A 23,232-nucleotide genomic window follows, 5' to 3' on the forward strand; every position below is an offset into this window, starting at 1 on the left:
GTCTTCTCTGCAGCAGATCCACAACTTTAGGCTACTGAAGCTTGAAGGGAGATCAAATATCACTGTTATTGCCTGTCAATAGGTGGTATGTTGCAGTTTGATGGTCCCCTCCTCCTAAAGGTACATCATATCACATCTGGCAACATTATTCTGCAAATCAGAAGAAAAATTAAAAATTCCAAGTAAGCCTATCTAAGGGCTTGTCCACAGAGGACCAAAATGTGAATTTGGAATGGCCTGCCTGCCCATTAATGCAGGTGCATCCACATGACATCTCTGTATCCCAGTGTTGTCCCAGACCTCTCCCATCCCACCTTAAATGCAGACTTTTTATCTTTGGAATGACCAAAATGGAATAATCCTGCATTTAGAGCGGGAAAGGTTCAGAGTAATCCTAGGATAGGGTCTGCATTTTATTCTGGTGTGAAAAAGCCAAGGACTCCCCTGATCACTTTTTTTTTTTTAAGGAGCCATAATATCGTACATCAATCTCCTTTGAAATGCCTCCCTCCCTTTTATGGCTTCTCCCAAAAAGAGAGAGCCCTTTTTCCTGCTTGGTGATGGCAATGCAGATGGATAGAGCAGTAGGAGCATTGCTGATCTGCAGTTTATAGAAATGTTGGAGGAAAAGCTTTGCAGCCAGAGGATAGCATTGGCAGGGATGTGAAATGAGAAATAAAAAAGAATAATTGAAGGAGGCAGTAGGCTACAGCACTGCAGAGGTGAGCAAATAGCTTCCAAAGAGAAGAGAAGAAAAATAAACATGATAAAGGAGGTGAGAAGCTAAAGACAGCACAACGGGGAGAGGAGGGGGCTTTTGATGTTTTGTGTCATATGTCAGGGCAGCAGCATCCAGTAGGTGCACTCAACATCAACGGCGAAGCTAGAAGTGTTATTAACCATATCACTCTCTTGCTCATGTGTCTCCTCACCACCACTGCCTTGCTGCTTTCTAATTAACAGCCACAGCCACGCACATACCAATATGTATCATGATCATGACACTGAGAATCTAACCAGAGCAAATGGGGTTCATTGTCTATCTATCTATCTATCTATCTATCTATCTATCTATCTATCTATCTGCCACCCTATGGTCCCAGGGTGGGTTTTAGCATTAAAAACAATTAAGCTCTCCTCTCTACCCATGCCATGCTCCCAATCCGGATCTGCTCCTTGTGATATTTTGAAAGCACACACACATGAGAGAGAGAGAGAAAGAATGTTTATGATTTGTTTGGCCCTAACCCAGCCACTTTCCCACATTTTAGACTTATAGAGCATGATGAAATTGCTTTCCCATTACTGCAGGCGGGACTATAACCACAATTTAGACAGGATTTGGCTAGAGTCTGGGATGCGACAAAGGAAGCTAATGGCCCTCAGTAGGAGCTAAGGCTAAGCTAATGATTTTCTGATGAAAAAATATCTGGTAATGTCAAAGGTGTAAGCTTTCAGAATGTGTGTTCCCCACCCTACACCCCGACTGAGGAGGGGCTGTTGCAGGGCCATGTAAGTGTGTGAAAGGGATATTTTATTATAAGCATATTTTGGAGCTCAAGAGAGGAACCAAAAAAGCAAAGAAGAGCTGAGAGCAGAAGGCAAAAGTATATTGTTATAAGACCGCCTCTTTGGGGATCAGATGAAGGGCAGTAGGTTTGCAGCCTGCAGGAGTGCATAAGTCTTGGGTCAGCAAGTGCTTGTAATTACCGGTAGGCGGTATACAAATTGTCTAAATAAACAAACATAATTATTAATTATGTTGTCTCTGAGTGCACATGGATTCACAAATGCCATCCTTGGTGCCACAGGCTTCCCTTACCGAAATTAGGCTTGAAAGAAGCTGATTTTGTTGTAGCCAATAGAACAGGTTGCAGCATGGGCTTGGTTGTTTGGGGGGGGTGATGCCCACGACATTTTGTACATGTTCCTGTGGACTTAAGTGGCTCATCTCCACCTATGCCCTACCTGTATATGTGCAAATAAATGTAATGCTACAAAACACCACTGGCTATCTCTCTTTCCAAAGGAAACCAAACCAATGTAACTGCTTCTCTTGGAATATCTCACTGCTTATGGAAGTATAAAGCATATAACTGGAGGATATACAATGCTACAGCTTGCTGCTTCTAATGTTGGAAGTTTCACTACTGGTTAACAATGATCTTCCAGTTGCCGGCACACCTGCTGAATCCCTATCGGGTGGGTTGGTTCTTCCTTTTCTGCTGGTGTTAAAGAGATGAAGGAGTTGGGGAATGCCTCAGTTTTGCCTGCCATCATTCTTCGCCACAGCCCATCCAATACCATTCCCTTCCAAATGCATTTTTTTAAATGAACAGGGGACACAGTTGCAGCAGGAAAAACAAGCCAAGGGGAATAAACAACAAAAGAAGTAGAAAAGAATGAAAGTCAAATGGATGAAAGCTCAAAGAACTCATCTGCTCGAATATTCACTTACACTCTGGGGAAAAGCATGAAAGACACGAATGGTTCCCCTGAGGGATAAAGAAAGCCATACAGAACCATGCTTCCTTACAAGTGCTGTAAAGGTGCCATAGGTTGAACCAATACTCTGAAGCATAAATCCTGATACTGTTGGAAACGTGTAGCTGAGTCATAAAAAATAACATTGACCTTCGGCTTAAAAAGGGGGGGAAAGGACAGCACCATTTGAGTCTAGGTATTAATTATTAGTATAGTTTTGTCTTTTAAAAGGGATTCCCCCCTTTTAAAAAAGTTACTGGAGCTCAGTTTTCAAATAGGCACACGTTTTAAAAAGCTAGCGCAGAGAAAGTGCAATTTAGCTAGCAATTAATCCTTAATGTGATCTAATTATTCCTGACATTTGGGCATCAGGCACTATACTTCAGGGGCCATATTCTTCTCTTGCACCATAGGTAGGAGTTTGCATTGAATTCAAGTAAGCGAACTGCTGCCATCAGCTTTCAGTTAAATTAACTTCCTCCCTACAAACCTGATCTGGAAACAAAAGAGGCATAAGATAATTAACCATGGCTAAAGTGGAAGAAAAGCTGACGTTTCCCCCATGACCATACTTTGCTAGTGATGCAGAATAAGGTGCAGTCTAAATCCTTCCTTTCCAAATGTGCAGCTGCACATTTTATTCCCAAAGACAGATAAATTGCAGGGAATAAGAATACCTGACAAGTCACAGAGACCTGTATCTGCACAATTCTAGGCTTCGTTTAGGGATTTGAGTAGTTCTCATTTCTCATTGCAGTGGTTGCATTTTAGTGGTGGGGGAAGTGACCTCCATAGCTCCTGCTCTCACCAAAAAACAGAGAGAGGATGTTGATTTATCTGTAGTGGCAAAGTGCTTTGACACTCAAGGGTGAAATTCACCTGCTTGAGAAAGGCCAGCAGAAAGTTTATGCTTAAGTGTACCTAAGTGGATCATATAACTGGCTTTTGCTGATCAACTGCAGTGGAAAGAATTTTAGCATTTAATACAAGGGAATGATTACACTTTGTGCAAATTTATGAGTAGGAATAGAAGAAACAAAAAGCTTGTTGTATTTATGCTGTTTTGCTTTTTACTGGATTTATGCTGCTTTAAAAACTCATTTATATTTCCTTATTGTTAGATGGATCAGAGAACTTCTGTGGTGGCATACAGATACCATTGATAAGTATATAAATAAGCAGCTCTGAACATTTTTCTATTGCCATTTAGGTTCTGCAGAGTTTGCAGCAGAGGAAACTTATATTAGCTCGACTCCTATCCTTATATAGCAACGTAGACTTACTTGAGTCATTTATTATGCCTTTATTGCTTTGACTCATTCATTATATTTTTCTCTGCAATAGGAAGTGTTGCTTTTATCAGTTAATGCTTTATTTTTGAGAGCAGCTGAACTTAGTGCTTGGAAAAGCAGTATACAAATATGAAATCAAATGATATCAGAATGCAGCACCAAGAGTATGCAATCAATTAATCAAAAACAAACCAACACAAAGATGCCTGTCTTTACTGAAATATGCTAATAATGTACTTTATTGAAACATTCTGCTAGTCTTATCAAAATTATTTTAGCTTCTGTTGGCATTGCTCATATATTATATTTAAACCAGAACTCCATTCATGTCAAATGTCTCTTTTCATGAAATTTGGTGTCAACTCTGCTAAGGGCGCATCATAAACCACTTTTCTCAAGGGCTTGACTGTTCTGAATCTTATTACTGGGTGTGCACTGGAACATTTAAAAATTCCAAGCTGAGCCAATAGTGGCTTCTTGTCCATGTGAAGGCATATAGCCCATACAGAGTCTCAATATTGACCAGGACTACATTTCCAGGTAAATGGGAAGACTGGCAAGAAACCACTTCAGGTCTCCCAGAGCTGACTCATTCCAGCAAAGGGGAGCAGCAGGAAGAGAGCGAAGAAGAAGAAGAGGAGGAGGAGTTTGGACTTGATATTCCGCCTATCACTCCCCTTAAGGGGTCTCAAAGCAGCTAACAATCTCCTTTCCCTTCCTCCCCCACAACATCATCAGAGATCTACAACCTCTCCTAGACAATGACAGTTCTCTTTCTCAAGCTCTGGGAGGAAGACCTTTCATTGCCTACAGACAGCCACCCAATCTTAAACAACTCCTCACCCACAATAATACAACAACAGGACTCAACATGGACACTGGTACCAGAGCCTGCAATAAACCCAGATGCCAACTTTGCTGCCACATAAACCTGGACAACACCATTACTGGTCCCAACAACATCAAACATACCATCTCAGGACTATTTAATTGCTCATCTTCTAACATTGTGTATGCCATCAAATGCCAACAGTGCCCTTCAGCTCTCTATATTGGACAAACAGGCCAAACCCTACGCCAAAGGATAAATGGACATAAATCTGATATCAGGAATCACAAGACAGAGAAACCAGTAGGAGAACACTTCAGTCTCCCAGGACATTCTATACAAGATCTCAAAGTACAGTGGTGCCTCGCAAGACGAATTTAGTTCGTTCTGCGAGTGCTGTCGTCTAGCGAAAAATTTGTCTTGCGAAGCATGGACGGGGGAAGCGCGGTTTGACGGGAATTTTTTTTTCCGTCTTGCGAGCCGCACCCATAGGGAAATTTGTCTTGCGAGTCACCCTTTCGTTAGCGAATGCCTTTCGTCTAGAGAATTTTTCGTCTAGCGAGGCATTCGTCTTGCGAGGTACCACTGTAGCTGTCTTATTACAAAGGAATTTCAGAAATAGACTAGAAAGAGAAGTTGCTGAATTGCAACTAATTACCAAACTTAAAACCATGGAGAGACCTGGTCTGAACAAAGACATTGGATTCTTATCTCATTATACATGGCAAAGCTATCTTTAGCCATCTCACCCTTTGCTTTTTCCTGTAAGACCAATTGCAGTCATTAATAGTCGTCAACAGGTTTTCCACACCTATCAGCCAATCACCCATTCCCACCACCCTTCTGAGTAATACCCCTCCGCGCTCTCTCACTATATATCAGGGTCTGGTGACTTCTGTTTCAGTGTATCTGAAGAAGTGTGCATGCACATGAAAGCTCATACCAAGAACAAACATAGTTGTTCTCCAAGGTGCTACTGGAAGGATTTTTTTTGTTTTTTATTTTGTTTTTACTAAGGCAGACCAACACAGCTACCTACCTATAACTCCCCAACAACAAACACTCTGTAAGGTGAGTGGGGCTGAGAGACTTCAGAGAAGTGTGACTAGCCCTTTTTCCTTTATAGACCATCTGTTCCCAAAACATACGGTATGAGTTTCTGGGACTGTCAAAACAGTCCCTGACAACCCCCCCCCCCAAAAAAAAATAATCAACAAAAAAACCCTACTCTCTCTAGAATGTAAGGCTAAAACACAAAAAGCTACTGCCCCTTTTGGCCAAGTTAAATAATGTACCTAGTGGAATATTTTAGTAAAAGTACCAGTCAGATTGGACATAGATTTGTGGACATAGATTTTTGGATGGAAAATAACAATGCTGTTCAGCCACTTGACATTTCAGATGATTATTGGTGAGTCTTCCAACTCAAAATCTGACAGCGTCTGCCCACAAAGGCAAATATTTGTCATTCAGCAGAAGCCAATATCAGAGGCAAGGAAGCTAGCAAAGCAAGCACAAATGTGAAATGTTACTTGGAGTGATAGTGAAGAAGGAAACTTATGTTTAGCTATTACACATTATTGCTGAATATGTAATGGGTATATGAAATGTCTATACAGAAATGTTATTTCTTAATGTTATTTCTTAATATTCTTCCAAGATGTAGAAAAAATATTTCTACAAATAAAAATGGGAAGAAAGATCATGGCAATGTTCGAGACACTTTATGTCCTGTCGCGAAATAAGGCAAGAAACAGTTATGTACACACTGGAATAATTACTCACTGGCAAGAGTGCTTGCTCAGACTATTAATTTTATGTAAATACTGCAACATTCCTGTGATCATGCACACTTACAGCTCAGTGCTAAGATTTAGATTAATCTGTCAGTGAAACTGAAAAATGTCATGAGCCAAATCCTCTGTTAGTTCCATTAACTTCACAGCATTGATGCCAGTGTGCACCAGATGAGGTTCTGGCCTCTCCATTGATTCAGGTGCCCAGCCAAGCTGGTTGGATTTGAACATTGAAATGCTTTAATTCACAAGCAAGCTACAGGCCTAGATGGAATTATAATGTGGTGGTTCTTAATTTGAAAACCTGAATATATAGAAAATATAATGCAATTGTTTCTAAAGCAATTGAATATTGAAAGAAAGCAGCAAAACACTCAATTAAATATGAAGCAGGAGATCAAATCTTTTTATCCTATACAACAATAGCAGGTGACATCACTGAAATCAGAAAAGAAGAATAGCTGCTAAAGTTAACACAATGGATCAATTTAGTGCTGTATCTAAAAAACAACAGCTTGCATGTTCATGTAGGGTTGTAGAAGAGCTAGTATCCTGTAGCTTTCCCTTCTGTGGACAAACAGCAATGTACCAGATTCATTGCATATTGGCTTTGAGGGGAGGAAATGCCAGTTCAAACTCAACCTATGAAACAAAGTTATGAATTGCAAAGCACTTCACAATGCAATGTAGCTAAAAATTTCACTTTTGCTTGTCATCCATAAGCAATGTGTTATTGGCTAGTGTTCAAAAGTGTGGGTGAATGTGTCGACAACAGAATGCTGACAAACAGTGTAGCTTCTGATGCTAAAATTTAAGATCAGCCTGGAGACAAGGTGACGAGGTAGGCAGTGACCTCAGAAGGATGTTTGAAAAGATTAAATGGGAGGAAAGACTAGAGAGGAAGCAAGAAAGGAGGGGACAAAGGAAAGGGTTTTGGTGAAAACACCACACAAGGCTTAAATGTAGGACTATGTACTCTTGCCATGAAGGAGGGAAAGGAGAAAGAGGGGCTAACAGCTCAGAAACTGAATGTAAGACATATATCAGAGGCAGGTAGTTGAAGGAGAGGTAAATATGTGTGACAGCACGAATGTGAAAGAAAGCGGAGCAGAAGAGTCCATATGAGAAAGAATAAGCCAAGGCAAAGGAATGGGGCTGGGGGGCGGGGAGGTCCTAGTTATTTATATTTTAGTAGACTGAGAATGCTTCTATTCACCTTTTCAATTTATTTTTATATTTGTATAATTCCAGTCAAGCCAGAAAAGCCCTCCCAGGCAGCTAACATACAGCTAACATAGCATAAAAAATAACATAACATAAAAAATTAAAAATACAACACAGATACATAAATTGTTAAGTAAAAGACAACAGGATAAAAGAACACAAACCCAGACCAGCAATCCTCAGAATCCACAGACCAATTCCAGACTGTCAGGAGGTTTTGCAAGAGGGTTTCAAGTGCATACTAAGAATTTAGGTTTGCAAAATTAAAATGGAATAAAGCACACTAAAAAAAAGAAATGGACTCTTTGAAGTTAGCAAAGTGACAGGGAAATGTATTCAAATGCACGAGAAGAAAAAATAACTAATGGCAAAAAATGTATAAATACCCCATAAGCAAATTGCGATGAATGCAGGATGAATGTCCATTGTTTTATAACCTCTGTGCAAACAAATCAAAATGAATACTCAATAAAGTCCAGGTATAATCTTATCTCTGTATAAGTATTGTACAAGTAAATCAGGATAAGCATTCAATAAACATGTCAACTGGAAGAGCCCATAATATAACATGTACTGAGCAGAGGCAGTTTAAAAATCCAGCCCAACATCATTAATTTGAAGCAAGTTGAAAAGGTATTTAAGGCCTAATTTAAAACAGGGGAGAAAACACTATATCCCATGGGAGAGAACTCCCCAAAGGAAAGTATGCTTCCGATTGTTGGGAACTGTTACTGCAGTGAACACCTAAATGTAGATCTTCAACCAGATAGACAACAGAGAAGTATCAAAAGCAAACGGCTATGTACTAGAAACATGGAAACTTGCAGTAAAAATAATAAAAATCCTTAAATACTCAACAGGAAACAAGCCTGCTACCAGCGGGATTGCCTAGTGTCTCTATTGCCTCCCTAACTGTTCAGCTCTACACTGACTTTTAGCCTTGTTCTTTTTGGTCAGCTAAACCACATGGTGCAGAGAAAAGAAAGCTCCTGTTGTCATCCGCTACAAGAGAAGCGCTATTCTAGGAAGATACGTCTATTGCTCCCAAGGGGTAAAGGCAGCCTATATACACACTGCACCAGTCCCTTAAAAAAAAAGGATTTGAAAAAAACATATTCAAAGGAATTTTTATAAGAAGAATCCCAGTAAAGCAAATTCCTTTTTTTAAAAGGACTATAGATAACACATTGCAGTATACATTAATTTATAGTGGCTAAGAATTTGGCATTCAGACTGGAATGGCACTGGGGTGTCAGCACTTGAGTAATAGTTGCCTCGTGTCAATTGGTGGCTTTAAAAAGAGGGTGTCTCCCCACAGTAATGTACCCATCTGGCAACCCCCAGCTGGACTCTAAATTCTCCAACCAGGATAAACAGCTCAACTGGTGAATCCCAGTCCTCTCCCTGCGAACCACACACCAAAAGTGCTTCCAGGACAAGGAAGAAGCATGGGGTTGAAGAACGTGGCTGGCAATGGTTCAAAAGGGAAAGGAAAGAGAGAGAAGCATTTCAGCGGACTCATTTGAACAAAGAGATGCTGGGACTCCCAGTGATGAATCTGAAATCAAAAATCTGTGGGTATTAGTTCACATGGGTCTTCGTTTTCTTATTCAGTAGAGTCTTCCCAGCTCAGATCAAGACTTCCCAAGGTGACAGGAGGAGTAGTTGGTGCTCATGCCACATTCAGGTACGTATTTGGTTGAGAGGTGAGTGGGAAGCATATGCCACCCCTGAGATAAAAATAGGCACATCATTTAAGATGGACAAACTCTACTGAATAGGAAAATCTGAAACCATTAATACGGATTTATGTGCTGCATGCGTTAATTTAAAAAGGCTAAAATATAGGGCACAAATTCAGCACAAGAAAATTGACACCTAGCAACTGGAATAGGCCCTCCTTGGGAATAGGTGGCTGACTTGGGAACACCCTTGTGCTTCAGCCCTACCGTGTTTCTCCTAAAATAAGACACCGTCTTATATTTTTTTTCCCTCAACAAAACACAGTATGGCTTATTTTCAGGGGATGTCTTATTTTAACCGCATCACATCAGTACGCTGCATAGCCACGCCTCTCCAGGCTGTTTTAATGGGAGGTGCCGCATCACTATGGCTTATTTTCGGGGTATGGCTTATTTTCGGGGAACGGCTTATATTTCGCAAATGCATAGAAATCCTGCTATGGCTTATTTTATGGCCATGTCTTATTTTAGGAGAAACAGGGTACATTCACTGAATCATATCCTATCGTTTTAATAATCAGATTGCTCTGATCATCATTAACTAGTCAGGGTACATATGAAGATGAATAAAGAATTGGATGTGGATGGTGTTCATCCCTCCCCCCCCTCCCAATTGGGCAATGTATTTCCTGCCTTTCCTGCCATCACTACTATGATATGTTGTGACAGCTACAAAAAGTCAAAGCTCCCACTGGTTTTGAGTAAAATCAGGCTATATAAATATCTTTGAAATGTCTTCATTCTTTCTTCTTACTGAAAATTGTAGAATCCTGTATCTCCTTTACCTGCCGCATGAAACTTTTTGTGTATATGTGGTCTTTGACTTCCTGTCCCCTCCTCTGCCCTCCAAACTCACATCAACACTTCATAATCCAATTTTATTACTAGCTACTCTTACATGAAATGATTATCTTGAGGACATGGATCAGAATTCCTCATTTTGTTCTTAGTTCTAAAAACAAGGGAATGTGAAGATATTGAGATCTAGTCTAATCTCAGGAGTGCTGAGGAGAAGCCTGCACTCAAATAGCCGTCAGCCAAAGAGAAAACAAGATTTTTTTTATGATGATGATTAAACATGTTTTATTAAAGCTTTCCCTGACATTTTTCATACTTCGCTTCTTTCACCTATCACTTTCTTTTTCATTTTCTCCCTTTCCATTTTCCTTTGAGGTGTCCGTATTCCTCCTACTTTTGTTGCAAATGACATTTGGTATACTATTATTTTCTCTCTCCCTCTTGCTTCTGCCCTCTGTAGCTAATCTACTAGGTCAGAAAGGAAATACGGAACATATGCTTGGATGATATTGTTCATTATAAAGTGAGACAGGAACAAAACACCTCTCTGTTCTTTCAATGCACATTTCTACCAAAAGTCTATACATCACGAAGAATCCACCTTTTATAACTAAACGACACCATCAGAAATGTCACAGTTCAAATTAAAACTAGGAACCCACAATCCACTTTTACTTACAGACATCTAGCGACTCATCAGAATCATCAGGGCAATCAGGTTCTCCATCACAGAGCCAATTTTGAGATACACAGGTCCTGTGATCATGGCAAAGAAACTCGCCTACGTCACATAAATATTCTGTAAACAAAACAAAAGTGAATAATGAAATGGTTTATGGGTGACTGAAAATAAAAATATGGCAAATACAAAAGTAAAAAAAAAACTAAACAAATAAATGACAAGCTAATGAAATGAGGTTTTTAAGCAAATACGCAAAAAAGCATAAAACATAAATGCATTTGTTGTTCACCCTTTCACCCAATATATAAAACACTATAACTACATTATCAGATGCATTAGACACATCCTCACAATGTATAGTTTATATGCTGAAATTGTTATTCTGCATAAGAATTCATTATGATGGTTTATTTACTATCACACAGACATAAACACTGAGGGGAAAGGCCTTGTGTGCAACACCTGTGGGAACCATTTCCCCCTCAACTTTGTCCTAGCGCTGCCTCCTCAGGTGAGTTTTGTGGTTGCCTAGCAACTGTTAAGACATACACTTTTCCCCAGAAGCTGCTAGTGGGGAAATTCAGTAGACAGAATCACTGGCTGTCAACTATGAGATGATAAATTCCCACCATTACCTGTAAGTATCTCCTGGGGTTCTTCCCCGTGTTCACAGGTGTCACATCTCTGATGCCAGAGGCAGCATATAACCATGACTTGTGGCCATTGAAATACTAGGGCCTAGTCTACACCTGCGGCAGTACGAGGTGGCCTAAAGCTGAGGTGTAAAAACGGACTGCACCAAGTCAGCTTACAGGTGGTGCATTCCTCCACTGTGTTGATATGCTGCTACTGAGTAGCCAGCAGAACCCCACATTTACTGGCTAATGGTGCTTTTGCTAATTCACTACAAAGATATCCAACATCCATAAATAGCTCTCCCCTCATCCACTCTAATTTCTCAGTGGTTGTAGCCACTTCCTGTTTTCTATTCTACCTCACCTGCTGCAGGTAAAAGGGGAATTACTTTATTAGAATGTTCTATTACATTGAATAGTCTGGGGGGGGTAATTAAAAAACAAAGGGCAAATTTAGCTACATTCTTTCTGTCTGATGTGTTAGTTTTCTGTTTTCAGGAAGTTTTTTTTTAAAACTAAATGGGGGAGTGCTTAAAGTAGCATTTATCCCCTTTCCAAGTCTGAGATGGTTAAACCACCTACAGCTCTTCCCCCACTCAGTCATCTTTACCCAAGATAATATATTTCTTTTTAGGAAGGCTTTTCCTGTCTTTGTTGTTGTTGTTGTTTGTTTGTTTGTTAAAAAAACATTGTGTCTTTGAAATATTTTTAGGGTCTGTATGTGTCTGGGATTGCTTATGTCTCTCGCTTTGTGCACATTGTGGATGTGGTGTTAAATTGTTAGAAGTGTTCTTAGTCTTTTGTATATTTTATATTGTCAGTCAAGATTGTAGTGGTTTGGGTTTCCACGAGACTGAGAAACAGGATAAAAATGCCAGTAAATAACTACTGTACATATAAATTTAAAATTTAAAAACTCAAATCATGTGCCAACAGTTTCCCCCTAAATTTAATTACCTTTGCTATGCTCATATCACCTTTGCTATGCTCATATCTCATATCACAAAGTGATATGTTTAGTTTTTCGATAATAAATTGCTATTACGTGTTTGGGCACTATCTGCATGAATGTTGCTCAACAAACTGGACCTAATGGGAAGCCTTTTTGCCACAGTATATGATTCAAATGACTCCTTCAGACAATGTGTTTTTGAGCATTCATCCTGCTTTGCTTGAACAAAACTTACACAGTAGGATTATATCCATCCTTATTGTTAATTTGTTCTGGTTCCTCTGCAGGGTGGTTATACAATGAAGAGCATTCACCCAGTACAGTGGTACTACGGGTTACAAATGCTTCGGGTTACAAACACTTCTGTCAGGGAACTATCCCCGGCTCAGCGTAGAGTGGTGGAAGGGCTCTCGGGATGCTACAGAGAGCCTCAGCCCTACCTGACCAGTAGCACCTCCTCGTCCAGTGGAGTGAGCAGCGAGGTCTCCAGTGGGGAGGGGCAGGCAGCTCAGGAGCTGGAGAGCTGAGGCTCTAGGGATGTTGGAGAGACCCTGCACTCCCCTCGCTCAGCGGGCGAGGAGGGAGACACGCTATTTCCGTCACCCCAAGTATGCAGAGGGGTGATACTAAAAGAGGGGAGGCGGAGATTTCATATACCGAAACTGTTATGTTGGGGTCAGAACCGGAAGGGGCCACTCCCGGATTCTGCAGACGGTTGATACAGACATGAACTTTTAAGCTCTGCACTGTACATAGTATGCACAATAAAACTACTAAAGAAATGGCTGGAGTTTTGCCTGGTTTCTCATGAGCAACCATCCAAGGACCTTACAGCTTTGTTTTACAAACTCCGCTAACCTGGAAGTAGTACCTCGGGTTGAGAACTTTGCCCCAAGATGAGAACGGAAATCACACACCGGTGGTGCAGCGGCAGCAGGAGGCCCCATTAGCGAAAGCGCGCCTCAGGTTAAGAACGGTTTGGGTTAAGAACAGTTTCGGGTTAAGAATGGACCTCCGGAACAAATTAAGTTCGTAACCCGAAGTACCACTGTATTCACCCTGATTTGCGTGTGGGGTGTTTACCGGTATACGTCTCGCCCTTAGCCATTTGTTCATCCCACACTTTTCAATGCATTTCCCTGATACTTTCCAAACTGCAGAAAGCCTGTTATTTATAATGAATTTGTTGCACTAGAACCCTTTAAATGCACACACCTAAAGTTTCAGTATGCATACATATCTCCCACAAAATAGGAACGAGTTTGGAGGCACCCTTAGCTTTACAGTGATTATTTTTGAGCCTGGAGGAATTCATTGCTTTGTTAGCTAAGTTAGACAGTAAAAGAGACTAACAAAACTTAAGAACCTAAACAATTTAATAAGCTGTTGTGAAATACGCTGGGATTAATTGTTGTCTCAGACAACAGATCTGTATAGAATTGGTGTAATCAGGGCAGAGAATGCCTCTGGTGTGCTTGCTAAAGCAGTCTCAAAGCTTTAAAGAAACTGTTTATTGTTCCACTGTGTTAGGGACAGTTATATATTATCCCTCTAGGAACTAACAGTAGGAGGGGTAGTTTGTTGTAAGCACCCTATTTATTTTATTTTGTATCCAAGTATACTATTTTCAAGGTCAGCTCCTGAAAACATTGGCAGTGGCATATTCAAATGAGTGAATTTCTTCCTTCAACGTAGATCAACCGTTTGTATTATTAAGAATACCTAGTGTGCTATTTTCTTGACTCAGTGGAAAAGCTAAGTAATGTTTTGCATGTAAGCACATATAATAAAGCAACCTAGACTGCTGAGCAGCGGAGCAAATGTTGTTTTAAGCCATCTTGTCTTTGTAAAAGAATAAACTACTTGTTAATTAAACTGTGGGATTATGGATCCCATGGAGGAGGTTTGGTTTAAAGTAGTTCAAAACTCCTGTTTTATTGTACCACTGTTTAAATGTACACCTGAAACCAAAACAGAGAGCAATTGTAACCCCGGTTGTCATGTTTACTGAATAAAAATTGCTCAGTCTGCCTGGAGCCGACATAACGCTACATGCTAACTGCAGTGGTACGCTACATTACATCTGCAAAGGCCTTTAATAGTAGTATTATACATCTTCCCAGCATCCCTAAGAGGAAGATAGGAAACTGCCATATACCGAGTCAAATGAATGGTCCATGTATCTCAGTACTGCCTACAAACGCTGGCAGTGGCTCTCCAGGGTTTAAGGCAGGGTTCTTTCCCACCTCTACCTGGAGCTGCCAGAAATCAGAGCCGGCCCAGAAATTAGACAGGGCAAGGATGCTGCTTCAGGTGGCAGAAACCCCCCCCCCCAGGTGGCATATCCATGGGTGCCCCACCTGTCCTTCCGCCAGTGGTGAAGTGCCACCACTATCGGCACCAATTTGGAGCAAAATTGTGTCTATTTTGGGTGAGGTCTCGCCTAGAATCAGCACAATCTTGCCCCAGATTGGCACTGGTAGTTGTGCCGCTTCTCTGCGAGCAGCAGATGCAGTCAGGACATGTGGTGGTAGCAGAGCAGGTGGCGGCGGCAAGAGCAGGTAGGTGGTGGCAGCAGCGGCAGGGCAAAGTGGCACTTTCCATTTCACCTCAGTCGGCAAAACAGGACATGCTGCCCCTGTAAGGAATTGAACCTAGGGCCATTGTAGGCTAAGCTGCAGCCCTTCTCCAGCCAGCTTCAGGGAAAATTGAAACTAAAAGCAAATAAGCAAGTCTTCTCTTTGTATAATGTTAGTTTCAAAGGTCAGTTCTGTTCCTTCGCAGGGCTCATTGATTTGTATGAGCAGCTCTATACTATAGGATCTTTTCAAATGACTATTTTTTTTAAAAAAAAATGTAATAAATGCACAGTTGTGATTGATTTATTGTATTCAATGGGACTGAGCCATACTTATTAAGGAAGGACTACTGTTGTGCATAACACTGAATAAATACAATTCTCTGCCTAGTTAGCACACCTGGATTGGAACTTGGAAAGCTGTATGTGGAATGCAGTTATACAAGTGTCATGACCGTTTACTCAATCATGCTTGTAACATCATCACTACCACTATTTTCACCCCTCCCCATGATATTTTTTTTGGGGGGGAAGGGGACTGACTTTCTGAACAAGTTTAGTGTTTGAGCACTTCCCCTGGGTACCTTTGTATTTTCCAAAGTGAATTTAAAAAAATGCCTAGGGCTTGCTCTCCAAATGTAGCTGAATTTTTGACATATCAAGTTAATGACACTCATATTCACACACACACACACACACACACACGATCTTAGACAAAAGGCCGAGAAGCCTTTTGACATCTCAGTTGAACAGAGATTATGCTCATGCAACTCTAATGCGATTGAATCCATTGGGCATGTTCTTCTATACTGCCTGTTGTACCATGATACCCAAAGAGAGCTAATTTTACAGTTATTAAGGAAATTACCGGTACCTGGCTGCTCAGAGGAAACTTATGTTAAATTCCTTCTTGCCGATAAAGATCTGGCTATCATCAGACATGTCGCAAAATTCTGTTTTATAGCAACAAGAACAAGACAGGATGTGGTGAAAGTGATGGCTGGCAAATGAGTACCGATTTTCATCTCCGGAATACAGATTTTAGCTGAAGGAGTGTTATTTTTAATGCAAATAAGTTTATAGGGAATGTTTAATTACATCCACTTCATTATGTGATGCGGCTTATGTTGTTGTTGTTGTTGTTGTTAACTTGGCTGTCTGGTCTTTGACCACAATAAATATAGCTAGATTGATTGATTGACTCATATTTAAAGTTACAAGCAAGAGGTTTCTTTTACTTGCAGGACAAAGCTGGTTGGACAATGCAAGGTATCTATCCTACATCTTAAGGCCCAATTAGACAAAAACAACCTATGCGTGACAAAGCATCATCTTTTTCTGTCTTTTATTTTTTTAAAATCAGTCTTGCAGCTTGATCCTATTTACTCTCAAGTGCAATTAATTAAATGGCACTTCATCCACATAAGTATACATAGGATTGCAGCATCACTAGCTGCATTTGATGCTGATGGAGTAATCCAAGTTTCAGATCTGGGGGAAAGCCATTTAGTTCGAAAGTTTATCTTCCAACTTATTTTTCTAAGTATATTAGAACAAGGAAAGCTGAAGGACACAGAAGCCTCTGAACTATTAAGGTAGAGGCCTTTCTTCTCTGCTACATTTTATTATATTTGATACTTTTATCTTTTCTTTTTAAAATAAAATACAGTTTTTCCTCCTTGACTTCAACTGCCAGTCAAAATACATCATAACCAGACTAATGCCTGTAATAATGAACAAAAATGCATGACAGCAACCTATGAATAGCAACATAAATGTCTCAGTAAATGGAAGAACCAGCTAAGAAATATATGAAACCAGAGAACTGTCTTATCACCAATTTCAAGGATAATGAGAGGCACAGAAAAGGAGGAAAATATACCTTTGTTATGCAAGAAAGAAAGTCAAGGTGGAGGCAGAAATGCTTGCTGTCATTTCATTCAAAAAGTAGGGCTATATTTTTGTAATTGAGGTTATTGACTGTAGCATTTGTGGCATTCGAATAATTCAAAATGACCGAAGCAAGTCCAAATTAGTGCAAAGAGTCTTTGGGAGTCATTTGTGTCCTACTTGCTGAAAGAAGAGTGTAGGCATTGAGGCACACTGGGTAGGGAAGATCCCTGTGACTTTCCTTATTCCCAGGACCCGGTTTCACTTCTCATTTGTTCCCCTTTGCCAGTTCCACACTACTGTTATAACATCATGCTGTTATCCGTAGTACACATCACAACACTACCTGGTGCAGTTCTATTTCAGCCACACTCACTGCCTGCCTAGCAACTGAAACTCCAGTCAAAGGGAAAAAAAAGTTGACTTCCCTGGGGAATGATGTCACACTAGTTGCAAGCTGCTTTATGGTTTGTAGACTTGTGCAGTACTTTGCCAGTCAAAAGGCAACGAATATACAGTGTAAAATGGTACTCAAGTTGAAAGTTTTCCTCCAGAATATAAAAGAGACAGTTTGACCTGACTGCTGCCTTCTTGTTTTCAGAATATTATACACTCATACAATGAAGTGTGCCAAATAACTGCATGGCCTCAATCTAATATATAGCCATTTTCAGCCGCACTGGAGTACTCAAAACAGTCCACATTGGGTGGGACACTGATAGCAGGCTGTATAGAGCAGGGCAAACATATGCTGCGGTACAGTACTATAGCTGAGTGGTACAGGATGTGCTTTTGTGCAGAGGTGCCAACAAGAATTTCTGGCCCCAGTATGTGTATCGGGCCTACTGACTCACTCAAAACAAGGGCACACAGATTTGCACAAGATTTGCACACATTTTGTGCCATATACAATTTTGTGTCCACTTTGTGTATGCAGGTGGAGTAGAGGGTTCACACATATAACAAAATGTTGGACAGATAGAATGAGAACTGGTGTAAATTTCCCCACAATTGTATTTCCATACCTGAAAATGCTTAAACTGCTGGATTTCTGCCTGCCACACAGCCGTTTGAGGCATAAACGTGCTATGTTCTGCCAGTGCCAACCATAACCCAAAGCCTAGGCTGCAGCCCAGTAGCCACTTACCTAGGAGTAAGTCCCATTAAAGGCTGAAATTCAATGTTGCACTATGATGAAAGTTCCATCTGTGCAACCATTTCAGCTTGTCAAATGGAATAATCTCAAATCGCCTCCTCCCATGTACATTACTGCTGTTCTGGGAGTTCTCCTGCCCCCCCCCCCAAGAGCCAGTGTGGGGGAGCACAGGTGGTGCAGGGGGGATGAAACCTTTATAGTCTATTTAAGAATAGCAGTATTCTATATCGGCTGCATTCTCAAGTGAGGCATTTTTAGCATCACTTACAAAGTGCTCTAAGATTAGCTTCCTTCATATTGTTAAAGTGAATGCTGGCTGCAATCCTGCATACAGAAAGGCTGCTTAAGCTCTATTGATTTTGATAGAATTTAAGCAGCCTAAGTGTGCAGGACTACATCTGCCGCCTTTTCTTGACACCTCCTGCTTTCTCGTCTTAGATCATCCGTCAGTGCTCTTTTTGCTACCCAGCTAGATTGCTCCCAAAAAGTGAAAATTGACAGACCGCTGTGAAACAGTAGGAAGCACATGGTTCCAAGTCACCTTACTATGGGTCAATGAAAACTCTGCACTTCAGCTCTCCTATCTTGTACTTCCACTACATGGTGAAAGGTTGCACCTGGAGAAGCATGGGTAGAGTTCTGCTTCTGCAATGAAGCATACTCAAAATGGTGGCCCCTGTGGTCCCTCAAAGATCTACTCCTGAGGAAAATGGCACTGGTTCACCCTGTGTGAAAAGAAGTGCCTCTCCAATGTATCTTATAATTAATCTGATATGCACACATGTACAAGCCTAAACCTATGAAGCTTTGTATGCAAATGTAAAAGCAACTTGTCTTTAATATACTCCAGAATGTTTCTCTTCATAAAGGGACTCATAACTTAAAAGACATGCTATAGAAACATAGACTTAGATGGATTCTGCTCAGGAAAACAAAAAACTAGTGAACATTATCATCTTGTGATAAAATAATTTAGGATTGCCGTAGATTCTTTGAGGGACTGCAAAATTTACCTTTCTTTTATTATCCAATAGTTCATTTAGCGATTCAAAATGTGGCAGTTAACAGAGAGTCAGAATATGCTTTGAATGCAGATGGCAATCAGTGTCAGCTAGCTAGGAAACAGTTGCCCTTTGAAAACATAAATTTTAACCCAAAATGAGGCTAAGGAGTAAAGGTTGTTTGTCTTTGATCACATACTCTGTCTGAGGTCAAAGGTATTCTCTTGTGTTGTTAGTTGGTTGAATATAAATTAAGAAGAGGAGGTCAATAGGCCTTTTAAAAGAACAAAAGAAAATATTATTAAGCAGTTCTTCAGACGATATTTCAGTTCATAAGCATGTAAATGAACCGAATTTGAATCCACAGTAAATTCTAGGTATAAAATAAATGAACTATTGCCATATTTTAATAGTTTGGAAATATTTTGCAGTATGTTCACTTCTAGAACGACACATTCTGCCTTGTATTACTTTCTCTGTCTTTCATGTCAATGCTCAGAGTTACTTCCAACTCAAAAGTTCTATACTCTACATCTTTTCTAATGCTTCAGTCACACTTCCTTCAGACCCTCTAGGTAATTGGTGTGCTGTCTTCAAAGTGCTTCCAAACTCCATCTGCTCAGAGAGCTTGAGACCCCCAAAATCAAATTTTCCATATGCTAGCACTTTGTAAAGTAAACAAAACATAAATAGCATGGAAGGTTGTCTGTTCATCATAGTCTGGAATGTGCATATTAAGCTCTCTTTGGGGACTTTAAAGAACATTATTATCATTCCACTCAGCCAGAGGTAGCAGCATAGGTTGCCTGGGTAATCAAGACAATTGCCAATACTTCCCCACATGTTGGGCTTCCATTCCACCTACTCTCAGACTTCATAACAGTTTATAGTCCACCAGTGTGCAAATGGGAAAGGGGGAGTCAAAAGCAACTATAACCTGAGTTGACATACCATTAGGAACATAAGAAGCTGCCTTATCTAGAGTCAGAACATTCATCCATTTTGTTCAGTACTGTTCACACTGATTGAAAGCAGGTCTCCAGAGTTTCAAGCAGTGAATAATTTCCAGCCCTTTCTGGAGATGCATGCAGAAGGTCCCACGTTCAATCCTCAGCATGGCAGATGCTCCACCACTGAGCTATGTCCTTTCCCATTGTTATTTGATGGACCTTTGCTATTCCAGCTGTTTGAAATCTGAATATGGATTTTTGAAAATTAAAACTAATTCACCTCTATGTGTCCTTCCTTTGCAAATAGTTTCCTTATAGCTTTGCTCAACCATTCACTTCCACACAATCCCAGAACACACAGAGCAGCAGAGCTGCTTGCATTTGTCCTGTTCCCACAAGCTCAAGATCTGCCCTCCATGTATGCAGAGGGAAAGGTGAAGGGGGGATTGTCATGTGTTTGGCTGACCGTGCTTAGAATCCTCCATGTCAATGGGAATGCCAATCATGCAGGATTCCAGACAGTATGAAGGATACTAAGTGTGTTCAGTTGTTCCATGCACAAAGGTCTGTGATGGGGACATTAGGAGAAGGGCTAGCATGCATCTTTCTCCCTCCATGCATTCTGAGCACGGAGGCACTGGCACAATGGAGGATAGCAACTCAAACATTTGTGGATGGTGAGTCCTCTCTAAGCTTTTGAAATATGCTAAGCTATCTTCCCTCCACCCCCCAGCCCCCAAATATAAAACACCAAAAGAATAGCTTTAAAATTTCTGAAGCAATCTGATCTCCACTTCCTTTACCTGAACAGTGAAGCAAAAGAGTCCTGCACAGGATCTTGATGGAAATCTTATGCCATAAATTTTACTAGTACAGTATAGGTCTTTCTACAGACTGCAATACCTTTATCCAACAGGTGTCTGGCATTATTTTCAGATTACGATAAATGGTTAAATAACCTCCTCCAGCACATACCGTATATACGCGAGTATAAGCCGACGCAGATATAAGCCGAGGCACCTAATTTGACCACAAAAAACTGGGAAAACTTATTGACTTGCGCATAAGCCGAGGGTGGGAAATGCAGCAACTACTGGTAAATTTCAAAAATAAAAATAAATAAAATTACATTAATTGAGACATCAGTAGATTAAATGTTTTTGAATATTTATTTCAAAGAAAAACAGGGGCAAGGAGTTCCATAGGCTTGACTCTGCACCACAGGAATAAGCGCTTTCTTTTATTTGCCCCCTCCCCTCTTCCAACAGTTAGGCTTTCCTTTTTATTTCTTTGGTGTATTTTATGTCCAATATTTCCATCCCCCTACAACCTCTATCAATAAATGGGACTGATTCCTGAGTGTGAGGGGGTTTATTTTCAGGCCCTTTTCTTCCCTCCCCAAAGAACCCTCCCTTCCCAAACAGCCAAGCTGTGAATGGATCCAAAGGAAGATAAGAGTTGCAGAGCTCCTGTGACCTTGCCTCCTTCTGGGCTTTGCAGAGAGGAGGGGGGCAAGAGCCTCTGTTCCTTGACTTGGGGGTCCTCCCTGCACCCTCCCCTTCATCCCAGGGACCCCCCTCTTCTCCCCAATGGACCCTTTGCAAGATGAGCAGAGACTCACTGGATTCAGGAGGCGCCAGGGATGAAGCACATGCAGAAGAGAGAGACAAAGGCCCCCTCCTCCTTTTGTAGGTGGGCTTGGTATTTCCTGACCTCTCTAGGAATCCCACTCAATCCTTTTTAACCCTTGGCAAGCCAGTGCCCCCTGCTTCTCTGATCCTGTCCTGTGCCTTTTGCAGGAAAGAGCTTCTCTCCACTTCTCTCCCCCCCCCCCAACTGACAGAGGGGGAAGCATTGTGCAGTGCTTCTCCGATCCTCCATTCTGTGCCTTTCTGCTGCTGAGTGGAGGCAGAGGCGTCTTTACCCTTCCAGCTTGTGTCTGGAGGCGCTAGGACCTCGCAGACAGCTGCAAACGCAGGGGATGGGATCGTGGAGAAGACGCATCTCAGATCTCCATCCTGCGCATTTCCTGGTGGGGTGGGGGGAGGGAAGCGGAGAGAAACTCTTTCTCTCCGCTTTTCCTACCCAACCACCTCGCAGACAGCTGCAAACGCACAGGACAGGATCGGAGAAGACACGTCTCAGATCTCCATCCTGCACATTTCCTGGTGGGGTGGGGGGGAGGGAAGCGGAGAGAAACTCTTTCTCTCCGCTTTTCCTTCCCAACCACCTCGCAGACAGCTGCAAACGCACAGGACGGGATCGGAGAAGATGCCCCCGTCCTGCACATTTCCCGGTGGGGTGGGGGGAGGGATAGGAAAGCGGAGAGAAGCTCTTTCTCTCTGCTTTTCCTTCCCCACTGCCCGCCTCACTTGCGCATAAGCCGAGGGCGACTTTTTCAGCCCAAAAAATGGGCTGAAAAAGTCGGCTTATGCGCAAGTATATACGGTATGTTTAACCAAAGCACACAAGAATCACTGCATATCTTGGAATTACTACTAGTGGTGGCCTTTAATGAACAGAAAGTCCACAGAGGTATTCCTTTTTTGACATAATAGAGTCACTAATGTAAAGGTCATTACTTGTAATCACATTATTTGCTAGTGTTTTTTTCCTCTAATGGGCTTTAACTATATAGGGGATTATCACAGTACAAATTTAGAACTATCAGGTTGACAGATGATTGCTGATTTGATGTCCTTTTCAAAACAATGGCGCTAGACTCTCTAGTACATGGTGCTGCAAGTGGGAGGAGAGGAAGTTTAACTTGTGTAAGCAGACGTCTGTTATACTGACGTTTGGACACCTAGGAAATACCAGGAACTACAGTTACTTGGCCTAGAGAAACTTTATATATACATGGTTTATACTTATTTCATATGCTGATTTGAACAGTCTTTTCCTTTCTTTAGATTCTTGCAATCCTTCTGAATATATATAATCAGGAAAGACAGAGAAATAGAACTTTTGGTAAAAGGAGAAAAGAAGTGCCAGCACTCGTATCCTGATGAAAATGCAGTAGCTGCCAGCACAAAATGGCTACCGTGGGCAGCAAAACAACAGCTGCCAATACTCTATATCAGTGATTAATGTCACAAAAAACCATGTGTATTCTGCATTCTATAATGTACACAGCATGCACCACAGCTTCAGAGTGTTTCTCAGTTTTCAAAAGGTGGTTGACCCCTCATGCTAGCTGACTCCATAACCTAAAACACACAGA

General features: G+C 41.1%; 1 protein-coding gene across 1 annotated transcript in view; it reads right to left on the reverse strand.

The window, feature by feature from the left end:
* LRP1B (LDL receptor related protein 1B) overlaps positions 1–23,232 on the reverse strand; it is a 754,577-nt gene that overhangs the window by 537,817 nt on the left and 193,528 nt on the right. The window contains 1 exon segment of the mRNA XM_033164188.1: positions 10,845–10,964. Coding sequence (XP_033020079.1) covers positions 10,845–10,964 — 120 coding nt within the window.

The sequence above is a fragment of the Lacerta agilis genome, chromosome 1, assembly GCF_009819535.1.
Source record: "Lacerta agilis isolate rLacAgi1 chromosome 1, rLacAgi1.pri, whole genome shotgun sequence".
Classification (NCBI taxonomy): domain Eukaryota; kingdom Metazoa; phylum Chordata; class Lepidosauria; order Squamata; family Lacertidae; genus Lacerta; species Lacerta agilis.